Source organism: Nothobranchius furzeri, chromosome 16 (assembly GCF_043380555.1).
Source record: "Nothobranchius furzeri strain GRZ-AD chromosome 16, NfurGRZ-RIMD1, whole genome shotgun sequence".
NCBI classification, from domain to species: domain Eukaryota; kingdom Metazoa; phylum Chordata; class Actinopteri; order Cyprinodontiformes; family Nothobranchiidae; genus Nothobranchius; species Nothobranchius furzeri.
In genome coordinates, this window is record NC_091756.1 from 51163791 (window position 1) to 51187750 (window position 23960).

The 23960-nt window shown below is 43.5% G+C and overlaps 2 protein-coding genes across 7 annotated transcripts in view; one reads left to right on the forward strand and one right to left on the reverse strand.

The window, feature by feature from the left end:
* Nucleotides 1-842: 842 nt before the first annotated feature.
* bbs1 (Bardet-Biedl syndrome 1) lies at nucleotides 843-6323 on the reverse strand. Of its 3 annotated transcripts, none has more exons than XM_015962512.3 (7): nucleotides 6206-6323; nucleotides 4994-5377; nucleotides 4264-4446; nucleotides 3661-3792; nucleotides 2239-2345; nucleotides 2005-2125; nucleotides 843-1847 (listed from the first exon to the last, which is right to left on the reverse strand). In XM_015962512.3, the coding sequence occupies exons 2-7, from the start codon at nucleotides 5369-5371 to the stop codon at nucleotides 1017-1019; spliced, it is 1752 nt and encodes a 583-aa protein (XP_015817998.1). In that variant the 5' UTR covers nucleotides 5372-5377; nucleotides 6206-6323; the 3' UTR covers nucleotides 843-1016. The 3 variants fall into 3 exon arrangements, with proteins under 3 accessions (XP_015817998.1, XP_015817997.1, XP_054605394.1); XM_015962511.3 differs by having other exon boundaries at nucleotides 6087-6310; XM_054749419.2 differs by having other exon boundaries at nucleotides 6150-6231.
* A 232-nt stretch (nucleotides 6324-6555) lies between these two features.
* kif20bb (kinesin family member 20Bb) overlaps nucleotides 6556-23960 on the forward strand; it is a 30361-nt gene continuing 12956 nt past the window's right edge. For 2 of the 4 annotated variants that reach the window (XM_015962509.3, XM_054749423.2), the window contains exons 1-17: nucleotides 6556-6684; nucleotides 7060-7166; nucleotides 11910-11987; nucleotides 12614-12733; nucleotides 12807-12945; nucleotides 13023-13207; nucleotides 13288-13330; nucleotides 13536-13681; nucleotides 13856-13928; nucleotides 14699-14810; nucleotides 14895-14966; nucleotides 15039-15185; nucleotides 15295-15457; nucleotides 16805-17095; nucleotides 20087-20190; nucleotides 20278-20398; nucleotides 20601-20712. In XM_015962509.3, the coding sequence (XP_015817995.3) occupies nucleotides 7065-7166; nucleotides 11910-11987; nucleotides 12614-12733; nucleotides 12807-12945; nucleotides 13023-13207; nucleotides 13288-13330; nucleotides 13536-13681; nucleotides 13856-13928; nucleotides 14699-14810; nucleotides 14895-14966; nucleotides 15039-15185; nucleotides 15295-15457; nucleotides 16805-17095; nucleotides 20087-20190; nucleotides 20278-20398; nucleotides 20601-20712 (2008 nt within the window). In that variant the 5' untranslated portion in view covers nucleotides 6556-6684; nucleotides 7060-7064. The remainder of the gene's footprint in view (nucleotides 6685-7059; nucleotides 7167-11909; nucleotides 11988-12613; nucleotides 12734-12806; nucleotides 12946-13022; nucleotides 13208-13287; nucleotides 13331-13535; nucleotides 13682-13855; nucleotides 13929-14698; nucleotides 14811-14894; nucleotides 14967-15038; nucleotides 15186-15294; nucleotides 15458-16804; nucleotides 17096-20086; nucleotides 20191-20277; nucleotides 20399-20600; nucleotides 20713-23960) is intronic. The other 2 variants (XM_054749422.2, XM_054749421.2) reach the window with 2 other exon arrangements.

Here is a 23960-nt window from a genome sequence, read left to right on the forward strand (position 1 = left end):
AACTGTTTTACAGAAATCTTCAGAAGATGAATAAAAACACTGAAGTTCACCTTCTGTTTTAATACACTTTATGTGGAAGCAAACTCGTGAATCTTTAATGAACATGTATTACTAGTTTATTTGAGACTTAATAATACAGAAAATGTAGATACATTTTTATTTAGAAATATCAACAGACTTAATAATAATAATAATAATAATAATAATAATAATAATAATAATAATAATAATAATAATGTGTTTGTTCCTGAGCTGAAAGCAAATTGATAAAGAAAATCATCCATCCCTGATGGAAACATTGACTATTTTTTAAAAACAATGTAAAGGGAAATTGTCTGATAGCATCTAAATCATCTGAACTTACTTTAAACAGAACAAATGATATTAACATCCATTAATATTAACATTACCTTAGTCAGTGAAGACATAAGTTAAAACTAAACCACCTAATGCAACATTTTGATATAAAAAAGATGACTAACTGAGAGAAAGACATGATTTGTTTATATTTGTTCTTATCTGACAACAAAAAAATGGTCACTAAATGAAGCTGGGCCACGACGAGTATTCATATGCTTAAACGAAGCAGAACAGAGCTCAAACTGTTCAACTTCAGACAAAAGTATTTTTTATTTAGAGAAAGCTGCAGACCCGGGGCAACTCCACAACAGATGCAATTACTTGTTCATAGAGCTCTGAGTTAACTCACATCCTGCTGAACAGCTGCTCACGGTGGTAGTGGGGGCATTTTTAGACTAAACATGCTAGCAGACAGGTTTGGTTTATAGGGTCTGTTGCCATGACGATAGACTCAAATTCACAAAAGAAAACAGCTTCTCTTGAGGCTATATTTAACCAACCACACACAGTTTGGTCTAAGCTGTCTGATATTGACAGAATTTCCTTTGAGTGTTCTTGAGTTTGGGCTGTAGAAGCAGATGTGGGACTGCAGTCTGCTGATGTTCCTCCCCGTATTCATTCCTGCTAAGAACAACAGATGGAGTAGTAGAAGAGTTTCAGCTGAATGCCACTCCCTCGCTGATGGGCATGTTGATATGAGCTGTGAGGAGCGGCGAGCTCTTCCCTTCATGCAGCACGAACACCTTGATGATATCAGAGATGCCCTTGTCGCTGGTGCACTCCACGAACGTCTCGACAGGGTAGATGAGTCCAGGCACCAGCAGAGGAATCCTCATGAAGGGATTCCTCATCCTGTACAAGTTCTCGTCATACAGGAAGCTGATGGTAAGGTTCATGACAGGCCGACAGGCTGCCGTGTTCTGCACGTTGAGGGTCAGTTTGAAGGATGGGCCCAGTCCTTGGACCACAGCGTTCATCTTAAGTGGCTCGGATAGGCTAGAAGAGACTGGAGTCAGACTGGACTCCAGCGCCTTGACATAGGCTCTGGCAGCAGCCAGCCGCATGCGGCTCAGGTCCATCTGAAAGGCCCGGTGCATGGCCAGGCTATTCTCACGCTCCCTCAGTGTCTGATCCACGTACAGCTTAGTCTTCTTGGGTACGTTAAGACGCACACTCTGGGCTAGAGGTGGGCCAGGAGCGCTTTCCCGATCATCAAACACCGCCATCCTCTTCAAGATCTTCACCATCAGTCCACCCCCCTTAGTGGTCATGATAAGGGTCCCGTCCTCACGGCCGTACCGACCAAAGCAGATACTGGTCACTGTGTCAGGAGTCTTGATGGTGCTGAGCAGGTTTTTGTCCCGGTACAGATGAACCTCACAGTTTGCCAGGCCCACCAGGACTCCCTGGAAGCCCCTGGTGGGGAGGTCCATGGCTGCCATGGTAGTGACAGGGGCGGGGAGGTTAATCTTCCACAACTTTTTCCCCTGAAGACACAACAACAGAAGATTTTATTCTGACATCCTTTGGATTCAGCAACACTTGAAAAAATAGATCAAAACAGGACAAGTCCTGGTTAGATCTAAGCAGTTGGATTTCTGTGCTGTTGACATTTTTGATCAATTGGATATGATCAGAGTAGACCTTTTGTGTGAAGCCCTGCAGACTCTCATCGGTGCATCCAACAACCACGTTCTTCCCAATTCTCACAAGCCCAACCGGGTGAGAAGACAGCTCAATGCAGTACTTTGGCTTGTTCGACTCCCTGAACACCAGCAAACATCGGTCAGTTCACTGTTCCTGTTACTGTCTGAGATCAGATCTACAGGACCAAACAGGCACAACACAAAATAAAATTTCTCTCTAGGTGTTTCTCACCTTCGCAGAATGTAGATGTTGCCATTGCGACATGCCACCGTGATGCGAAACTCCACATCAAACTGACCCGTCACATCCATCAAGGTGGGAGCAGCAGGTAGACACATCTTTAAAAGTCAGACACTAGTGTCAATGTTTTAAATCTGTTTGATAAAAATGTTGTATTGTTTTACGGTCATCTGGGATAAAGAGAATATTCATCAAGAAGTATTAAAATAATCACAAACATTCAAATATTAGTTTGGTCCGCATAGCCGGTAGTAAGTCGGACCTGTTCCCAGTGAGGGTTGGACTCCGCCAGGGCTGCCCTTTGTCACCGGTTCTGTTCATCACTTTTATGGACAGAATTTCTAGACGCAGCCGTGGTGTGGAGTGTGTCGAGTTTGGTGGCAGGAGAATCTCGTCTCTGCTTTTTGCGGATGATGTGGTCCTCCTAGCTTCATCCAGCTCTGACCTTCAGCTCTTGCTGAGTAGGTTCGCGGCCGAATGTGAAGCGGCTGGGATGAGGATCAGCACCTCCAAATCTGAGACCATGGTTCTCGACCGGAAAAGGGTGGCTTGCCACCTCCGGGTCGGGGGAGAGGTCCTACCTCAAGTGGAGGAGTTTAAGTATCTCGGGGTCTTGTTCACGAGTGAGGGTAGGAGGGATCGGGAGATCGACAGGCGGATTGGTTCGGCGTCTGCAGTGATGCGGACGCTGAGCCGATCTGTCGTGGGGAAGAGGGAGCTGAGCCAGAAAGCCAGGCTCTCGATTTACCGGTCGGTCTACGTCCCAATCCTCACCTATGGTCATGAGCTTTGGGTAATGACCGAAAGAACGAGATCGCGGATACAAGCAGCCGAAATGAGTTTCCTCCGTAGGGTGGCCGGGCTCAGCCTTAGAGATAGGGTGAGGAGCTCGGACATTCGGGAGGGACTCGGAGTAGAACCGCTGCTCCTCCGGATCGAAAGGAGCCAGTTGAGGTGGTTTGGGCATCTGGTCAGGATGCCTCCTGGACGCCTCCCCGGGGAGGTGTTTCGGGCATGTCCTGCCGGCAGAAGGCCCCCGGGTCGACCCAGGACACGTTGGAGAGGTTACATCTCCAATCTGGTCCGGGAACGCCTTGGGGTCCTGCCGGAGGAGCTGGTGGACAAGGCCGGGGAGAGGACGGCCTGGAGCTCCCTAATTGGGATGCTGCCCCCGCGACCCGGACCCGGATAAGCGGAGGAAGACGAAGACGAAGACAAACATTCAAATATTAACATTCTGAGAAATGTAAAGTTGGATTTTATCCATTGCTTTTATTGACCCAAAACTAAACATGTCTGAGTACAGAACCCTGCGGGGATCCACATCTCAGACTGAACCTTTTAATTATGAATAAACAGGTAAATCACGTGCAGCAGTACGGTATGGTTTTAAAGTAGCTAAAGGGGGCTTACCTTGGAGAGGATGGTGAAAGCTTCAGGGTCAAGGACAAAGATATCGCTGTTTTCTGTACCAATCACAAGACAGCTGACACCATCCTCATCTGTCGTGCTCTTCTTCAGAGTCCCAATGCAGGTGATGACCGTCTGGAACATCAAAGTGTTCATTATCAGAATAATGGAGGTGGTTCACGGGTATAATCGCTGAATGAAGTTAAGCATTGTAGCTGATGATCCTTTTATTATTTATTTTTAACTGGAATTGAGCTTGGTGAACGTTAAAAATCACATCCCGAAGTTTTTAAGGCAGGTTATAAATGTATGCTTCATTATACTGTAGTTCATGTATTTTTAGACAGAAATATTATGACAATATTTAACCTTTTTGTTTTTTTAAACTGACTATATTGAACAGAGCTGTAAACATAAGACTATGAGAACGCTGACAGGCTAAATCTCAGCAGAATCTTCACCTAAATATGTACCAGATATTTAATGATCTCAGGAAATTCAGTCAAATTGTGGAAAAAGACAGAAACTGCATCTTTTTTTAAAGACTGTAAAGTGAAGTCAGCCGTTCGATGCATTTTATAACAGATGTTGTGAAAAAACAATTACCTGCCGCCTGATTGGCTGCTGTTTGTGCAGCTGAACAAAGTCGTCCATGCTGTCGGCCTCCAAAGACAAGAACCTGAGTGATCGGATGGACAGCGGGACGGCATCCTTCTTTCTGATGCTCTCCAACATCTCCTTCAGACACATGGGGTCAATCTGACCCTCCCTCACCTGCTGCCACACATCCTAACCAATCACAGCACAGCAGGATGTTACAGGTACAGCTAGATGGGCTTTTGAGAAGATTTAAACAGTGTTTAGTTGAGTGAGTGTTACTAGATTATTGATGACTTGTTTTTCAATATATCACAATCAACATGAATATTTTTTAAAATATGTAATGCAATATAAACAAAATAATAATAGTAAACCAAAGCAGGTCTATTAAGAAACAGTCACTGATTGAAATGTTTGTTTAACTCACATTAATCAATAATCAGCATTTGATCAATGAAGAAATATTTAAATTATTATTTTTCCCTTTTGCTCATTTTCATAATATGAAGTCACCTTTCACTGTGACCCAATGTTGATACTTCATTTGTTTGATATTATTCAATGTTATGAAATATAGTTTTAAGATTTAACCTAATAAATAAATCTAGTAAATAAATAAAGCTGCCTAATAAATAGATGTTTCATATAATTAAGTTCAACACAAATATCTAACCAAGTGTTTCCCTTAAGGCTTATAATTGTCCCTTCACACAAACACACACACACACACACAGACCTGTTCCAGTGTGTTGATCTCCAGACCAGGTAATGTGAATTTGAAGTACGGCCGCAGGTTTTTGTAAACATAAATGCAGGGTCCAGAGGCTACAGCCACAGCAGGGATCCGCGGTTCATGCAGGTCCATGAAGAAGGCCACAAGGCCAGCAGGCAGGTCCAGCAGTGTGCTCTCACTCATCAGTGCCGTGCCCCGGTAAACCTTCAGCTTCATACCGGATGAGCCGGTGCCCAGGTCCCCCACCACAAGCCGACTCTCCCCATCCCCACTCAGGTCGGCCAGGTCCACACAGGATGAAAATGTGTAAAGGCCGGCAACAGGGTCATAGTGAGCATCCAGCCATCTTCCTCCATCCCCACTGGACTCCACAGAGGTCATGACTCACTGGAAAGGGGGCAAATAGAGACTGTGAAAAGAGGCAGTCACTGCTCACCTTTACAGATGAATCCTGAAGGACTATGAGAGCTATCATCATTGTGTGGAGTTGTCCATGTCACAAACAAATTTAACATGCACAAATGATGTTTTGAGAACCGATACTAATATCTGATTCTTGTGAAACCCTTACCTTCCAATATCAGTTTTGACTATTTCTAATTCATTAAAAAAAAAACTATAAATACACTTTTTGCTCCTGATTAGTGAGAATAGACCAATATTTTTTAAATGCTATATCACAATAGTGTAGTCACACAGAGAAAACAAACAAACACACAAAACTAATTTGATTTTGGGTTTAGGATCAGCAAAGCACCGATAAAGTAGATCAAGTTCATGGTTGACCAGTTCCCTTTCTTGCTATCATTTATACATTCAACTGACACATTTAGTGAAATCAATAGTAATGTTGTGTTTTAGATGCAGTAAATATGAGCAAATAATAGGCATTCGCAGCACTTCAACAAACCTAACCTATAAATCTTTGAATGGTAGTTAGAATTCTTGGTAAACAGAATTTGTGAAACGATCCATTTTTGACTTCAGCAGGAGAACTTATCATAGAGTAAATCATCTAGAAATTCTATGGGTGGCTTCTTTGCCCCCATTTCAACGCCAATACCCCCCACCCCCTCCCCGCCATGAACAGTCTCACCGTTGCCAAGGAGACCGCTTTCTGCGTCTGTGAACTAGAGGTTTTTCCTTTCGTTTTCCAAACCTTGTCACTCTGCCTCGATCCAAGCGATAGAAATAGTTTATCAACGTCAAACTGACCCAGGACGAAAAGTAAAGATGTAGCTGCCTGGTGTTTTGCAGGTTCTAATCCATAAATCCGATTCCAGTCGCTCAGATCCTTCTTTGGCGTCTGTCTCGTTTTGATTACGTAAACACTAATGGCCTGCGCCTTTTATTAATTGAAAGTAAATAAGTTAAAAAAATGAAACTAGATCATGTATACAAATAAAATATGTACGTAACTGTAATTTTTGCAACAAGAAAATATGTTGTGTTAAAAAATGTTTTTGGGAAAATAGTCTCACGAGATTTCATTCCACAGTAGCAGCGAGATCTTTGACGTCATCTCATATGCGACCAATGATTGGTCTTTTGCTTTTGGTCGCAGTTTAAACTACAGACCGCGGAGTGGATAGCAAGCAGAGCTAACCACAGCCCTGCGAGACTCTTCGATGGATTTTGTTTTAAATATAGTATCTGGTGTATAAAAAATACCAAAAGTACGGTCGGGGTTGGGGGTATGTCACGTCGAGGTCTAAATATATGATTTATTTTGAAGTTTTATCTGTGTTTTTAACGGTTAATTTAAAGATAATTAAGAGAGACATTTAAACTGCTAATCGATTGTTATGTGCTTGTCTGACTGATGGTACAGGTTTCTCTGAACACAATTGCCGTTTGTAATGTATTTCAAATCAAACTGGTCACGTATTAATATTACTAAGTTTGCCTTCTCGTTACTAACAAAACGTCCACGAAGTTGTACAACTTCTAATGTAATCCTGCTAATAGTCAGTGTATGAAATAGGCCAGTTTAGGGTCGGATTTTTTGTGTTTTATTAGCGGAAACCGCTTGAATGGCCTCTAGTTACGGTTACGTTTTGCGTTGACAGAGAAGATGGAGTCGTCCATAGCTGAGAAGCAGGAGAAAGTGGGACCGGTGGAGGTGGAAGACATCAGGAGAAATCTGCTGAGGGAATTTGATGCTTTACCAACGCAGGTGGGTCCACCTATCTACTTGCATATCTCAGTCAGGCTTCTGTTGAGCTCATTCTACTGAAACAGCTCTTCTTAAGCCGGGCGTACACTGTGCGACTTTTTCACTCGTAGCACTCCGCTTCAGCTCAAACTGTATGACTTCCTCGCAGGGCAGATCAGAATCAGAAGTTTTTATTGCCATTTGTGTGCCAAGTCACAACATTAGGAAATTGCTGCGGTATTTTGGTGCAGAAGGTAAGATAGAAAAAAATTAATTTTGAGATAAGCAATTATAAGAACTAATAAAACACTCATGATAAAATTATTAATGTAAAAAGTGGCAAGAATTAGAGAAGCAGCTATCTACTCCGTGTAGGTATTAATCTGAGTATTTGTTGAATGGTTCAAGCACAGCATCGGGTCACGTGACTGGGACAATCAACTTGAGTGGGCTGCCCTAGGACTTTCATTCAAAAGTCCAACTGCAGAGGGGAAGAAACTGTTTTTGTGGCGAGAGGTTCTGGTCCGAATGGATCTGAGCCTTCTGCCAGATGGGAGCGAGTCGAAGAGACTTGTGTCCAGGGTGAGACGAGTCAGCTATTATCCGACCTGCACGCCTCAATGTCCTAGAGGTGTACAGATCTTGGATGGAGGGGAGTTTGCAGCCAATGACCTTCTCTGCAGAGCGTACGACACGCTGCAGCCTCTTCTTGTCCCTGGTGGTAGCTCCAGCGTACCACACGGTGATGGAGGAGGTGAGGATGGACTCGATGCGGTGTAGAAATGCCTCATTGACTGTGGTGATAGGTAGAATTTCTTCAACTGCCTCAGGAAGTACGTCCTCTGCTGGGCCTTTTTTCTGATGGTGGTGATGGTGGGCTCCCATTTGAGGTCCTGGGTGATGGTGGTGCCCAGGAAGCGACATGAGTCCACCATCGTGATGGGAGTGTCAGACAGGTTTAAGCGGGGATGGGGTGTGTGTGTTTCCTTAAGTCCACAACAACCTCCGCTGTCTTCTGGGTGTTTAGCACCAGGTTGTTGTGGCTGCACCAGGACACCAGCCGTTCAGCCTCCATTCTGTAAGCGGACTCATCCCCATTAGAGATGAGTCCGATGATGGTGGTGTCGTCAGCAAACTTAATTTGTTTGACAGACTCATGCTTGGAGGTGCAGCTGTTGGTGTACAGGGAGAAGAGCAGAGGGGAAAGAACACAGCCCTGTGGTGAGCCGGTGCTGATGGTCCGTTGGTCCGAGACATTCTTCCCCAGCCTGACTTGAGCCCCATTCCCACCTGTACCGGGTCGGGCCGGGCAGCGTAGGTTGTTTACATATCTGGGTGGCCTGGTATTTTCCCGGGCCAACCAAGGCTCATTCTCAGCCCTCTTCTCGAGGGGGTCTGCTTCAGGCCGACCAGGGCCAACACACCCACTGCTGACAGCAAATTCACACCTTCCATTAGAGCAAGCCTCTGATTGGTGGGTAGAATCAGCCCACATGGACTTAAGGCATGCTCATTTCATTATCATTCATTATCATGCTGATTACCCAGAAGCTGAAAGTGTCTCTGACTGCATACCTAAGCAAGGATGTGTGGAATCAACCGAGCCAGGCTGGGGCCAACTGGGGCTACCCGGCCTGGGCCGACCCGGTACAGATGGGAATGGGGCTTTGTTGTTTCCTGTCTGTCAGGAAGTCGGTGATCCACCTGCAGATGGGGTCAGGCACGTTCATCTGGGACATTTTGTCTTGGAGGAGGTCTGGCAGGATTGTGTTGAATGCAGAGCTGAAGTCCACGAACAATATCCTGGCGTAGGTACCTGGGGAGTCCAGATGCTGCAGGATGAATTGTAAAGCCATGTTGATTGCGTCATCTACAGACCTGTTTGCTCTGTATGCAAACTGCAGGGGGTCCAGGAGGGGGGCTGTGAGGGTCTTGAGGTGGGGGAGAACTAGGTGCTCAAATGACTTCATGACCACAGATGTCACAGCCACAGGTCTGTAGTCATTTAGTCCAGTGATTCTTGGTTTCTTGGGGACAGGGACTATGGTGGAGATCCTGAAGCAGGCAGGCACATGAGATGCCTCTAGCAAGGAGTTGAAGTTGCTCGTAAACACTGGGGCCAGCTCTTCAGCACAGTGCTTTAGAGTGGCAGGAGCCACGCCATCAGGGCCCGGGGCTTTTCGTGTGTTAAGAGACCTGAACTGCTTCTTTACATCTGCTTCATGAATGTGTAGATTTGTGGTGGAGGTGTGTGATGTGAAGTCCTCATGAGTGGGGAGTGAGGGGAGGGTGATGAAGGTAAATTCCACAGTGATGGTGATGGCTCTGTAGTGGGGAGTGGTTGACCAATGTCTCTATTGTTGGGGCTGGACGAGGATTGAGGCCTGCCTGATGGCTCATCAAACCGACAATAGAAATTGTTTAGGTTGTTTGCCAAGAGCAGATTATCGGTGGAGGCGGGGGTTCTGGGTTTGTAGTTGGTGATGTTCCTGAAACTTTTCCACACAGAGGTTGGGTCGTTTTCAGAGATTTGCTGCTGCATTTTGTCATGATGCTGGTGTTTTGCTTTGACCAATTCTTTTGCTGAACCTGTGTCTCTGTAGGAGTCCTTGTCCCCCCTTTTAAATGCATCTCTCTTTTCTAACCACAGCTGTTTGAGTTTAGGGGTAAACCAGGCTTTGTTATTGTTATAACTCACCCTGGTGTGTGTTGGTATGATGCTGTCCTGACAGAAGTGGATGTAGGAGGTGACGGTATCTGTGAACTCATCTAAACTGTCTGAGGTGGCCTTCATTACCTCCCAGTCTGTGGTCTCAAAGCATGCGCAAAGCTCATCTGCGGCATCTGTGATCCACTGTCTTGTTGACTTCACAACAGGCTTGGAGAGTTTTAGCCTTTGTTTGTAAGCTGGGATCAGATGGATGGTCACGTGGTCAGAGAGTCAAAGCGCAGCACGCGCTACTGCATGATAGGCTCCTGTTACTGTGCTGTAACAGTGGTCCAGGGTTTTCCCCTCTCTGGTTGGACATTTGGTATACTGTTTATATTTGGGAAGCTCCTGGCTCAGATTTGCTTTGTTAAAAGTCTCCAAGTACAATGATGAGTGAATCCGGGTACGTCCGCTCCATGCACAGTATCTCTTCCGCGAGCACTGTTGAAGCGGCGCACGCTGAGCCACGAGGCTCAGCGTGCGCCGCTTCAACAGTGCGATACCCTCACGAGGGAAGAGCAAAATGTTAAACTCGCCAGAAGTCCGTGCGAGCTCACGATCGCTGATCGGTAGCTGGTCATGTGGTGTTAATCGCCTCTCGTAACCCCCTGTACACTACACGACGCTCGGCGCAAAACTCGCCCCGATCTCGTGGATTCTCGCACGAGTGGAAAATCTGCTCAAAAAAGTGACAAAGTCGCACAGTGTACGCCCGGCTTTAGGGTCTAATGGCCTTCTTGCTCACATTGTTGCAGGGTAATGTTCTCGTTCTGCTGAACTGGACAGCATCTTTTGACACTGGTCTGTCAGGAACTGAATTTGTCTGAGCGTTCTTTCTCATTGGTTGTCTCCAAGTTATGGTCCTCCTCCACCTCCCTCATTCAAAGTGTCCCACACGGTTCTGTGCTGGGGCCGCTATTGTTCTTCTTTTATCTTTTTCCTCCCAAGCACATCCTGAGCTCTAAAGGAATCTCCTACCATCTTTACGCAGATGACATCCAACTGTACATCTCATTTAAGCCCCATGAGATGTCTAAGCTGCAGCTCTCCTGCTTAAACTCTATTAAAACCAGGATGGCTGAGAACTTTCTACAGCTGAATGAAGATAAGACTGAGATCCTCATCTGTGCCCCAGACAAGCTGGTTCCCAAAGTCAGAGACTCTCTTGGTCAGCGTTCTCACACCAAACCCTCTGTCAGGAATCTTGGTGACCTTTGACCCAGCTCTCACCCTAGATTCTCATATCAGTTCTCTTGTTCACTCTTCCTTCTTCCATCACAGGAACATTGCCGAGTCCCATTCTGTCCCGCTCTGAACTTGAGACTGCTCTCCACACCTTCATCTCCTCACGCTTAGACTACTGTAACTCTCTTTTCACGTGTCTGAGCAGAACCTCCCTGAATCGTCTACAGGTGGTTCAGAATGCCTGTGCTCGGCTTCTGACCAAGTCCTCCAAACACACCCACATCACCCCGCTTCTCCTCCAGTTTCACTGGCTGCCAGTCAACTTCAGGGTTCATTTCAAGATTCTGGTTCTGGTCTATAGGGCTTTACATGGACAAGCACCATCATACATTGGTGATCTTCTCAGTCCCTACACCCCTAGCAGGTCCCTGAGGTCCAGTGATCAAAGCCTTTGTGGGTAAAGACCAAAGGTGACAGACCATTTGCTGCTGTGCCCCCCCCCCCCCCCTCCCCCGAGATCAGTGGACTCAATGGTCTCCTTTGAAAAGCAGCTGAAACCCACCTGTGCAGGCTTTTGTGTGCCCTTCTGTACAGCCTCTTCATCATCTTTTCATGCAGGTGTTTCTGTGATCTCTGTATTTTTTCAGCCCCCATGTTTTTCCCTTGTCATTTTTAATCTAAATTTTTGTTCTCAATTTTTTCTTATTCTTTAAAATCATTTTTCATTTATCATTTTTGTGAAGTACCTTGTAATTTTTATAATATAGAGAAGCACTGTATAAAAAAATTCTTTCTTCTTTTTTTTCTATCTTTCTACCTGCACTTCTGTCTGTGATACGATATTTCTGCTGATAATCTCTCTTGTTCAGTCACAGACGGAGAACCTGCAGGTGTACCTGAGAGTTCGTCCTTTTACTGCAGCTGAAAGTGATAATGGAAAGTCACAGGTAATACAGTTTTCCTCTAGTTGGTATGGTTAGGTTGAGGATTGATTGATTAGAGATGTAAAACCCATTCAGTTTGAATGCACCGAAATTAATGTTTGGGCTTAAAATATTTTGCATCAAAAAAAAGAAAGAAAGAAAATAAACCAATGCAAGTTTTTAAGAATTTGAGACAGTTTGGTTGATAAGGTATTTTTGACAGATGGCATTACGATAGAATTATGGACTTGTGAAGAGTTTGTTGCAGACGTTCGTTGTGAATTCCTGCTTGTTTTTGCACTGCCTACACTTTAGAAAATATTGGGATGATTCGGTTTTCTTTTATACTATATTGCGTGAACTAAAATACTATTTCTGATTTGATTATATGTATTCTCATTCAGACTGTGGAATTACATTTTAGTGTCCCAAATTATTCTGATGTGAGTTTGTAAAATAATAATAATAATTATTATTTTTTTCTTTAATTTATGTTTTTTTTTTTACTTTTTCCATCATGTAATTTAGAAAAAAAAGTTTTTTTTTTGTTTTACATTTGTTGTCCTTTTGTCTGTGAAACTCAAACTGTCCCTCAAAATCACCCCGTGCACATTTTGAGTGAAACTCAGCAGCTGTGTTTATCTCTGCAGGACTGTGTGACCATAGAAGGCCCAGACACTGTGATCCTCAGACCTCCCAAGAGCAGTCAGTCAAATCGACAGAGTGACAAATCCCTCCCACAAACGGCACAAAGATTTACCTTCACACAGGTACCTGTGTGTTCTCAGTTCACCTGAATCACCTGAGTTTCCCTTCCTCACCGTTTGGCATGTTGTTGTTCAGGTGTTCAGCCCCGAGGCCAGTCAGAGGAAGGTGTTTGAGGGTTCTGTTCGTAGTTTGGTCCAAGATGTTCTGCAGGGAGGCAACTGTCTGGTGTTTACCTATGGAGTTACTAATGCTGGGAAAACCTTTACGTTCCTCGGTCAGTGTCACTTACACTCTGAGATTGTTCTCTGTTTACCACTGATGGACTGCTTGTCTAACCCCACCATCTCTTAGGTCCTGACCACGATTCAGGGCTGCTCCCCAGGTCTCTGTCAATCATCTTTAACAGCATCGAGGGGAATTTGTACAGCTGCTGTGATTTGAAGCCTCAGCGATGCAGAGATTTCTCTAGACTGACCCCAGATCAGCAGGCAGCTGAGGCCATCTCCAAGAGGAACCTTTTTAGGCTCTTCAAAGAGGTGAGACATGTCCATAGTAAATACGATACAGGACAATCATGCTTTGCATACTGACCAGTGCGTTTGCATTTTATTGGCAGAGTGAGAAGATTCTGCCAGCTGGAAGGTCAACTTTCCTTGAAGGTTGGTGTTTTTATCTAGCAATGAGAGTTGGAGCTGAAACTTTAACCAATGGAGGCATTGTTCTGTGCTGCTGTAACTTCAGGTTCAAGTTTCAGGGTTGAGTGAAGTTCATACTTCTGAATTCGGCTAGCATAAAGTCTTGGTTCATTTGGATTTGATTTTTGAGGCTGTTGAGATGCACTAAGAGCAGTATTCTTGTGTTCAGGCTCATCTCTCAGCAGCGACAGCAGTGTGAACAGTGTTTCTGAGGCCGACAGTTTCTGTCTGGATGTTAAATCAAACGTTCGCTTCTCTGTTTGGGTCTCATTCTGTGAGATTTACAACGAGAACATCCATGATCTACTGGAACAGGTAACACACCACATGCTCAGTTTCCCAAAGTTAGATTGAACAGAAAGATAGAAATGTTTTGTTATCCACGTGCGTGCGTGTAAAACCGCCCTACCGCTGACTTTAAAGTTCTGAACTAAAGCAGTGATTCAGAGAACTGAATAAGTGATGGATCATCTGATGTGTGACATTCAGGTTCCCGGCGGGCAACAGAAGAGAACGGTTCTGCGTCTTTCTCAGGACGTCAAAGGGAACTCCTTCATCAGAGGTAACAAGATGGTCGGATGACCTTTGATGTCTGACCCTCGTTAAGCCTTTTTCCCTTGTTCATTCAAATTAACAAAGCACTCTGGTTAAAATAATTAGTCACCTCTGTAAATGTTGATGTTGTTTTGATGTTTTTGTTTTTAGATGTGAAGCTGAAATGTTGAATAATAAAAACACTAATGTACAAAACAATTTACATGATTGTTTGGTGTAACTTCAAAGATTAAGTTTGTAAATCTAATCTGGAGCAATGTTAGGATGAAAAAGCAGAACGTTTCAAACATTTGTTTGTTTCAACTGTCAAGCAGGTGTTTGTGTGTTCTTTGTGGTGTTCAGGAGTTGCGTGATGTTGCTGTTGGTTCTTGGTGTTTAAAGCTGCAATCCTTGAATGAAATTGACTTTAGGAAGGATTTACCAACAGAGCTGGATGTTTTGGACGGGAAACGTTCAGATCTGTGACATCACCATGCCTGTACAACAAATGCAGACAATTTACACTTAACCCACCTTGCCTGCTGGTGGTGGTCGGAGGGACCGGTGGCGCCTGTGCTCGGCAGCCTCGCCTCTGTCAGTGTGCCCCAGGGCAGCTGTGGCTACATCGTAGCTCATCACCATCAGTGTGTGAATGTGTGTGTGAATGGATGAATGATACACTATAGTGTAAAGTGCTTTGGTGTCCTTTCTCTGAGAGGCGCTATACAAGTGCGGGTCATTTATCATTTACAACAAAAGCCAGTTTGAGCAGTTTTGAAATTGTTTCCTGTGTGTCAGACCTGCGTTGGGTTCAGGTGAACAGCTCAGAGGAAGCCTACAGAGTCATGAAGACTGGGAAGAAGAACCAGAGTTGCTTCTCTACCAAACTAAATCAGCTGTCAAGCAGAAGGTCAGCCTCACTTCTGGCTTTAAACAAACCTTTAAACAGTTTTATATTGATGTTCTGGGCATTCATTTAGACTTGTTGTTGCAGCCACAGCATCTTCTCCATCAGGATCCTCAGAATCGATGCCACTGGCGTTCCCAGAGTTCTCGGAATCAGCGAGTGAGTCATTTGACACAAAACCCATGCTCCAGCATTTACTATTTAGAGTTTGACCTATTGTTGTGTGTTCAGACTGGCTCTTTGTGATCTGGCCGGCTCAGAGCGCTGCTCTCGGACTCACAACACCGGGGACAGGCTGAAGGAGGCAGGAAACATCAACACCTCTCTGCTGACTCTTGGGAAGTGCATCAATGCCATGAGACTCAACCAGAATGCCAAGTAGGAAATGAATACATCGTCCTAATCTGCAGCTTCTTTTTCTCAAACATTCCCAAACACAAACTGGTGGAGTTAAAGTCACTGAATTTAACCTGACGTCTCTCTGTAGGTTCCAGCATCATGTTCCATTCAGAGAGTCCAAACTCACCCACTTCCTGCAGTTCTTCTTCTGTGGCGCTGGCCGCGTCGCCATGGTGGTCAACATAAATCAGCACTCCTACTGTTTTGACGAGACTCTCAATGTCCTCAAGTTTTCTGCTCTGGCACAAAAGGTAAACGCACACACTCACACCGCAGGTATGTACACATGTAAACACCTGGATATAGATGGTAGCAGTTTAGACACATCTTTAAAAACCACAATACATCTAAATAAAGAATAGGGTTGTCACGGTAACCGGTGTACGGTAAACCCCGGTAAAAAAGTTGACAAAAATAATAACCGTCTTGTTTTTAAAAAAAAAATATTATCTCGGTGTATTACCATGGCTGCGGTGTAGGCGTGGTGACCCTTACCAGCCACCGTATCATCTGCTGAAGTTGCCGGCGGCACATGCGCACTTTGTTGTTTACAATCAAAACTTTCTTGAAGCTAAAGCTGAAATAATGGCCAAAGGAGGAGACGGCAGCACTCAGGACATTCATTATCCCTCAAAGAAGACAAAGTGGGAAGTACGGGCATCTTTTGGATATTTGAAGAATGCTGAGGGACAGTTGATAGAAGACGGCTATCCTGTTTGCAGCACGTGTAGAAAAAGTGTCTGTGAAAGGCAGCAATGCTTCAAATCTCATGACACATCTGCGTGACCATCACCCACAACTCTGCAGTCAACGCAAGGCAAGTTAACGTTAGCGTTTTAGCTAAAATGCGTGATCCGAGGATTTGGGTTGAGGGAGAATGCAACGAGTGGCTATATAAAGCAGACGCAGCGCCGCTACCTGCATATAAACCGTGTCGCAGACACCCCCATGTTGAAATGACGCTATGCATTACTGGGCTCCCAGGGGCAGATAAGAGTTGGTGTCTCTCTGAGAATAGTTATGAATTTAACAATGATTACTGCCTGATGACATTTTCCCAGATCTGCAAAGCTCACTGGAAGGACACAAACCGAGGACAATATTTTCCTGATATAGGGTTTATTACTCAAGTAAGGGTAAAAAAGTATCTGATTAGAAGGCTACTGGAGTACTGAGTATCATCTGATCTAATATTTTTAAAATTATGACATCAAACAGATAAAAAATCAGAAGTTATGGACAAATATTGGTATTTTAAAGACTAAAGGGGAAAATGTAAACAAATAAAAAACATAATTACAAAATAACACATTTTAGGCTAAATTTAGACACAAACTGAGGACAATATTTTCCTGATATACAGGGTTTATTTAGTTGTCTGAAAATGTAACACGTTTAAAAAAAATACCGCGATAATACCGAAAACCGTGATAATTTTGGTCACAATAACCGTGAGGTTAAATTTTCACACCGTGACAACCCTAATAAAGAATAAACCTGTGTGTGTCAGAGGAAGTAAAACTGTTATTTAGACACTGCTCATCCTGTCTGTAACACACCGGGGGATGGGGTCTCTCTTCTTGGTCTTACCTGTCCAGGTGGTGTTGTTGAACTCACAACCAACTGTCCTGAATGAAGAGGAAGGCCCCCTGAAGTCAGCCATGGAGTTGTCCATTGTCATGGACAAGTCCGACCAACTTAGAAATGTGTTGGGGCGAGGTAGAAAGAGCTCTCTGATTGCCTGGGAGACTAGCCTGGAGGACGTGAAGGAGGCTGAGGATGATGAGGAGGAAGAAGAGGAGGAGGAGGAGAGTTTGATGGAGGGAACTGTGCTGGAGAATGGAGGTGATGAGGAGGCTGAGGATCAGACCATGGAGGAGGAAGAGGGGGTGAGTCTTCATCCGTTGCTTCTCATTCAGATGCCACCAATCAGCTGTTAAAGAGGGACTGCACACCATCAGAAAATGTAACTCCACCCCCTAGTCAAGATTTGAAAAATGCCATGAAAGTGGGCGTTGCCATGAGGTAGAGGGTGGCATGGCCAAGTGTGGGGAATTTCCATCCTGGGAGGGAGGGGGAGTGGGAGGAGACTGTACCTAGGGCTGGGCGATATGACGATTTTAGACCGTTTTACGATCTACACATCTGACGGTCTGTCATTTTGGAGAGACCGTTTTATCACGATTCACAGCTCTGCTGTTGAATTTCTGCCTCTGAATGAAAATTGAACTTACCTCAGGCGAATGACACGCCTTTGTTTGACCCCTAACTAATCAGAGTGAGTCATAGTAATATATTAGTGCCCCGCTTGTTTTCACTTGTGTGTGAACAAACATGGCTTCGCCGCGACTGAGCGACAACCAGGTTTTCGTTCCGAAGAGGAACGCAGGGTTTCCTTAGCGCGCGGCGCTAACAACTTAGTGACGTGACATGTCTCGGAGAAAGCGTAAAAACACGTTGGACGCTTCTTCTGAAGCAGGAAAATAACACCGCTTCTTAAGCAGAGCACGACGTCGCCTCGGCTCATTCACCCTCTGCCGAGCCGGTGTTGGTACCGGACTGAGCTCGGTCACTGGGTTGCTGGAGCTGCCCCGTGACTGCCTGATGGAAAACCAGCGGGTTTCATCAGACTCGTAGTTTCTTGCTTTTGTTGGGGACCCCTGTATTTTACCGCTCTCTCCTGCAGTCTTCCCCTATTAACATTTAAAATGATTCTGTAAATCCGTGTATCAATAGAAACAATCTCTGCCTCTGTCAGCTGCAGTAAATGTAGTTTCCAAATAATAAGAGGTGCATTTATCTGTGTATCTCCTTTCATCCGCATTAGTGATATTTTCAGCACCAGAACAGTGAAGCAAAGAAAGATTCCTGAGTTTGTTAGTAATTTTATTTATTAGGTGCATCTAACCTGTTCTATTTTTCTCTGAAAAGAGATCAAATCAGTGCTTCTATGGGTTGTCTCCAATCTGCACTGGAAAATTTTACTTTATTTAGAGACTTGTTGCAGAAAATATTCAGAATGCGCAGTTTTTTGCTACCACAAGCCATCTCTGGTCCAGCTGCACATCAGAGCCGTATTTGAGCTTAACTATCCACTACATCAGCAACTGAGCTACATAGTATTTTGAACAAGTTAATGTTTGCACAATACGTTTGCAATTGACATGTTTGCACTTTAAATATGTTTACGATTTTAATTTATGTTAAGTTACTTGAAAAACGAGAAAAACTGATTTTTGTAATTGTTTCTCTCAGGGCTTTTATCATCTCTGGTGTGAGTTTAAAATATAAGTGTGTGAGTTTAAAATATAAGTGTGTTAGCACTGTGCTGATTATCCCTAATATGAATAAATGTTTATTTATTCAATGTTTCTCTTCTTTAATACGCAATTGAAGTTATACTATTCATGGATAAAAAATCGTGATAAAATCGAAATCGTGATAAAATATTGGAAAAATCGTGATATTCTATTTTTGCCATATCGCCCAGCCCTAACTGTACCGATGACGTGAAATTGTTCCAGCCCCAGTCAATCACAAATTTAAAATGCAGTAGCCGCTGTTCTGCCACAGGGGGCAGCACTAAGAAGTTTTTAGACTTAGATTCTAGATTTAATCAAGTTTACACAAACATGTCAAAAAATGCATAGAAACGGAAAGATTGCGTTTTTAAAGAAAGACCCAATTATACAGTTTTTAAGCAAAAAAAAATGTTATTTTGCGGTTTAGTTACTCTTTAAAGGGACTTTTCAGACTTATGAATTTTCATGCTCGCGATTGCCCCCTCAGGCCAAAAGCTTAACGGCAGCTTCAATAATAGGCTCGTGCGCATGCTGTACGTGCACACTCCTTAACGAAAATAATAGCTGAGGCAGAGCACAGAGCTCTGAGAGCGTCCCGTGTGTGTGTGTGGCCCGGAGGACAGAAGAACACAGCAAATTAATAAAATAATGTGCTTCTGTCTCTGCAGCTGTACTTTCTCGTCGGCCGGCCGAACGTGCAGTGTGTGTGTGTGTGTGTGTGTGGCCCGGAGGACAGAGGACAGGAGAACACACAGCTAATTAATTAATTTGGTTCTGTACCTTTCTCTTCAGCACAGCTGACAAAGGTTTATGATGGGTCAGTCCTCCTGCATGCTCAGATCATTCCCTTCCCTCGCTTAAAAAATAGTTCCAAAATGAAAGTGTAACCCACATTTTTTTTATCCGTGAATTCAATGCCGTTCGGCGAGTCTCAAATAAAAATGTAGGTGTCTTATTATTGTAAAAAAATATATCATTAATGTAAAAAAGAAACTCCAAATAAACTATGTTCACACCCAGAATCGAACCCAGGTCCTCCACATGAGAGTCAGCTACTAGGTGAGCTAAAGCGTCTGTAACATTTGATGAATCTGTAATGTTTATATCCTTGATGACAGCTGAAACAACGTCAATCCAAAGAACGGTTCGGAGCGAAAATGGCTATTTTGTTGCTAATTTGCAGGAAATATCTAGAAGAAAGTTCTACAGAAAGTAGCTAAGGGTCCTCAGAAATGTAGCTAGGTTCATCACTAGGCGTTAGGAACAGCGACAAAGTCGCTGAGTTGGCACTACATCTCTCTCTGCTGCTAAAGCTACGGATAGCAAATGCTACGGGCGATGCCTGAGCGTGAACGCGCATGAAGCAGCCTGCTCGACCCGAGCAGCTCTCTTTTTCTGTGATTTTACAGAAAAACAGGCAATCACAGTAAAAATGTCAGGGCTCATTCTACAGGACCAGGGCATTGCAGGAGAATGCATGAAGAAGAAATGTATTATTTCTATACATGTTTTGGCTGTCAAACTTCCTTATAGTCCCTTTAACTGATCAAAATTAATCAGCCAAACTGTGTTTGCCAGTCGGACCGAGAGGCCGCACTGCGTTTGGTTCTGGAGGCTCAGATCAGAGAAGAAGTCAGTGCTGAGTTCATGGAGCTCTTCAAGAAGATGGAGAAAGACTACAGGTAAGGCACCTTCTAGTCACATGACCAGCAAACAACACTGCCATCATGGTTTTGTTAATACATGACTTTTCCTTTTGTTTCTTTGAGTGAGCGTCTGGAGAAGGAGAGGGAGATCTTGGAGAAGCGGGCTGACAGGAGGGTGGAGATCCTAAAAAACCTTGTTGATAAGACCGTCGACCTGCCTGCTTTCAACACCGATGATGGCCAGGTGAGAAAGTCACATGACTTTGTGTCTCATTGTGTTGGACAAATATTAACTTCAGAGTTTACTTGAGGAGGGGGGTTACAAAGTTTGTGGGTTCTGGTGCAGAGCTGAGCTTTCCTCCAATGAGTTCAGCTACAAGTGAGATGAAACTTTCTTTAAGTATTAATGCGTGACTTTACTGATGATGATGATTTGGTTGTTAAAGGAGAAAACTGCTTTGGAGGGAATCCTCAGCTCGCTGTCTAAAGATTTGTTGCAGATCAGAGAGGATGCTCAGAGTGTTCAGAACTGTTTGGCTGAGCAAACACACACTGCAGGTGAGCACACACGCACGCACACACACACACGCACTCACACACACACAGGCACGTTAAAGAGATGCTATGCATTCATTTTCTTGAGCCAGTATGTGCTCAAACCTCCACTGCCCTCTATGGGCAGAATGCTGCATTTGCAACTTCAGTGTGTTAGTTTGGTCCCTGTTGGGCTTAAGAAAATATTTAGAGCAGACACACCTGGCGCTGCAGTCTGCTTCCAGCACATTTCCTGAATGTTTTAGATCATGAACACAGCTTATTTGTTTGATTTAGTGATGAATCACTCCTGTAGACATAAAGAAAGACTAAGGAGACATTTAAGCAGTTAGATTAAGGTGTTAAAAAGGCGAACACACAGCGAGGAGATACGTTTCTCATTTGGTTTTACTAAAGAACACTAGGGGGTGCTAAAAGCAAGCCAAAGTTGCCTAGCATCATGTTAAGTACCTTTCAAAAAAGTAAACTAGAAACGTCCCTTACTGCAAAAAAGAAAGGTGGAACTCAACTCAGTGTTTCCCTTACATAAGCGTAGCCGTGGCAGGCCGCCACGGCTGAAATCCCAGCGCCACGCCTACACAGGGTGTCCGCGGGGTTTTAAAAAGTATTAAAAAGTGATAAATAAAAATAGTCAAATTTAAGGCCATTAAAAGTGTTAAATTTGGTCTCAGAGGTATTATTTTTTCCAAGTTAGGTATTATTTTTTTCAGACTATCAGGTATCGTATTCTGAACATCGACATAGAAATATATTCCGAATGAAATGTTTTGAACGATTATAAAAATAAAACAAGCCGATTATTTGCTCCTCCCACTTGAGCTGCCCTGTTACAAATGAAGCGCTCCGTTGCCAACTTAGCGACTTTGATGCTATTTCTAGCAGCTTCTCAGACCCCCTTCTTGACTTTTTAAATCTTAAAAGTACCTAGCGAACACCTCAGACACATCTCTGGTAACCCTTAGCTACTTTCTGGATAACTGTCGTCGACATTTCCTGCAGGTTAGCTAAACACTCCGCCTGCGCTCCGGACCGTTGTTCAGGACATTAGGAAAGGGAGTGATGTAGTGATGTGTCGGTTGCTAAAGAAACGGCTCTCAGAGTCGGCTCCCTGTTGGAGTAACCAGAGTGAGTGACACACACCGCACCTGCGGACTCCTGAGCCTCTAAAAACGGCTAAATGTGCGCGCGTGGCGTGCTAAACACACATGCAGCTTGCCCGATTGCTGTGAGACCGGGTTGGGGCGTGCAGCTACGGTTGGGACAATTATTACATTAACTGATGGACCTGTAAATAAATAGTTTATAAATAAGGTAGAAATAAGTTCCTCACGCTGATAACTAATAACTAATCTCTCTGAGGACACGGTGCTAGTGCACGCTCCTACAGCACCTTGACACGACTCAATAAATGTTATGCAACATTTTGTGAACATCAATTTATTTGCATTTATTTGTTATAAATGCCACTGTATAATTCTTGCTGTCAGTATTTGCAAGATATTGGTATTTGGGTCTGTACTGGTTAGACTTAAATGAGTTAAACCAAGGTCTATAGCCCTTGGGTCATAGACTATGAGCTATAAGTATATTGGTCTTTTTATACTGGGAATCAGGAGTTATTTTAGTGATCATCTTGTTTCTTGTTTATTTTTGCCCTGATTGTGCCCTGAGCAGTTTTATGACTGAATAATAAAAAAAAAATCTACATAAATTGAAAAATCGTCTTAAATAATCGAGATCTCAATTTCAGTCACAATAATCGTGATTATTGTTTTTGCCATAATCGAGCAGCCCTACTTTAGCAAATACGGTGACATAATGATGACGTCATATTCAGTGGTCGTTCTGCATCATTGCAGGCCTCGTGGTCAACTGTCTGAACCGCTGAACAGAAGTGCCTGGCTTATTTTCTAAGTAAAATAAATATGTGCAATACGTCGTCAACATCAGTGAGTCTCTAAGTCTATTCTTTTTGTATGTTATATATGTTAAAATATGTGTAAATAGGTCGCTGATTAACACTTGCAATTTAGTGTTGTGATTTTAAAAAAATTCTGAAGGTAGTAAAAAAAAGTATTAAAAAGTAGTAAATTTTACTTAAGGATTGCTGTATATACCCTGCTACAAGATCCCAAGTTTTATAGATTATTATTTTATTTTATTTTTTTTGCACCGTTTCCCGAAGAAGCAGCAGGAACTACTCTGCTGTTGCTTGTGATCACAGCTGGCAGGCAGCAAGGAGGAGGAGGCAGGGCAGGGTGGTTACAGCTAGGGATGAGCCGGATAATCGTTTCAGACGAGTATCCGGTACGGATAAAGCATTTTTGATGAATACGAGCATGAAACGAGTAAAACTCGTAAATATCTTTAATCGTGCTGAAGGAAAATCCTCATTGGGTAACTGACTGTCTTCACGCTTTGTGATTGGCCAGTCGCATAGAGCGCCCGCTCCTCCATACACACAAAACTGCAGCCGGGAGCTCAGTCCGTCCGGCCCATCCACGCACACAGTAACGGATCTCTCTGTGATTGCTTCACTGTTGCTCCCATTTCTTCAGTACTCCTTACGTTTTCTTCAGATCGCCTCTTTTTCAGTTCAATAATTAAAGTTACTTTTTTCGTAACGTACGTGGTGCGTTTGACAAGACAGAGCTGAAAACGGCTCGTGCTGTGTCGGTCACTGCCTCCGCTCCGGTCGGGTTTTTTAAAAATTATTTTAATTCTCTCTCTCTCTCCTTCTCTATCTCTCTCTCACACACACACCTCAATCAACAATGTTTTGTTTAACCGTGTGTGGGAAAAATGCCAACAACGTTAGGAAAAAATCAGTTTAATCAAATTAAAATAAAATGGTTCTAGTATTTCATATTTCCTAGTTCCTACTGCATGAGTTCAGATGCATTAATTCATGCACTTAAATAATAATGTTCTGATTTTACTGAAAAACTTGTTCTGTAATAATTCCTTTACTACTGTGATCAAAACTAATCTCAATTCTGAGGCTGCTCTGTAAATAGTTTTCAAATAAAAAATACACATAGCAACTTCTGATCAATCCATATCAATTTCAGATTTAAAATAATGTATTGATGTAAACCACACCCACTAATTTCCAAATAATAAATAATAAGGTGCATTCATCTGTGTATCTCCTTTGATCCGCAATAGTGATATTTTCAGCTACAGAACAATGAAGCAAAGAAACAGATTCCTGAGTTCATGTTAGTAATTGTATTTATTAGGTGCATCTG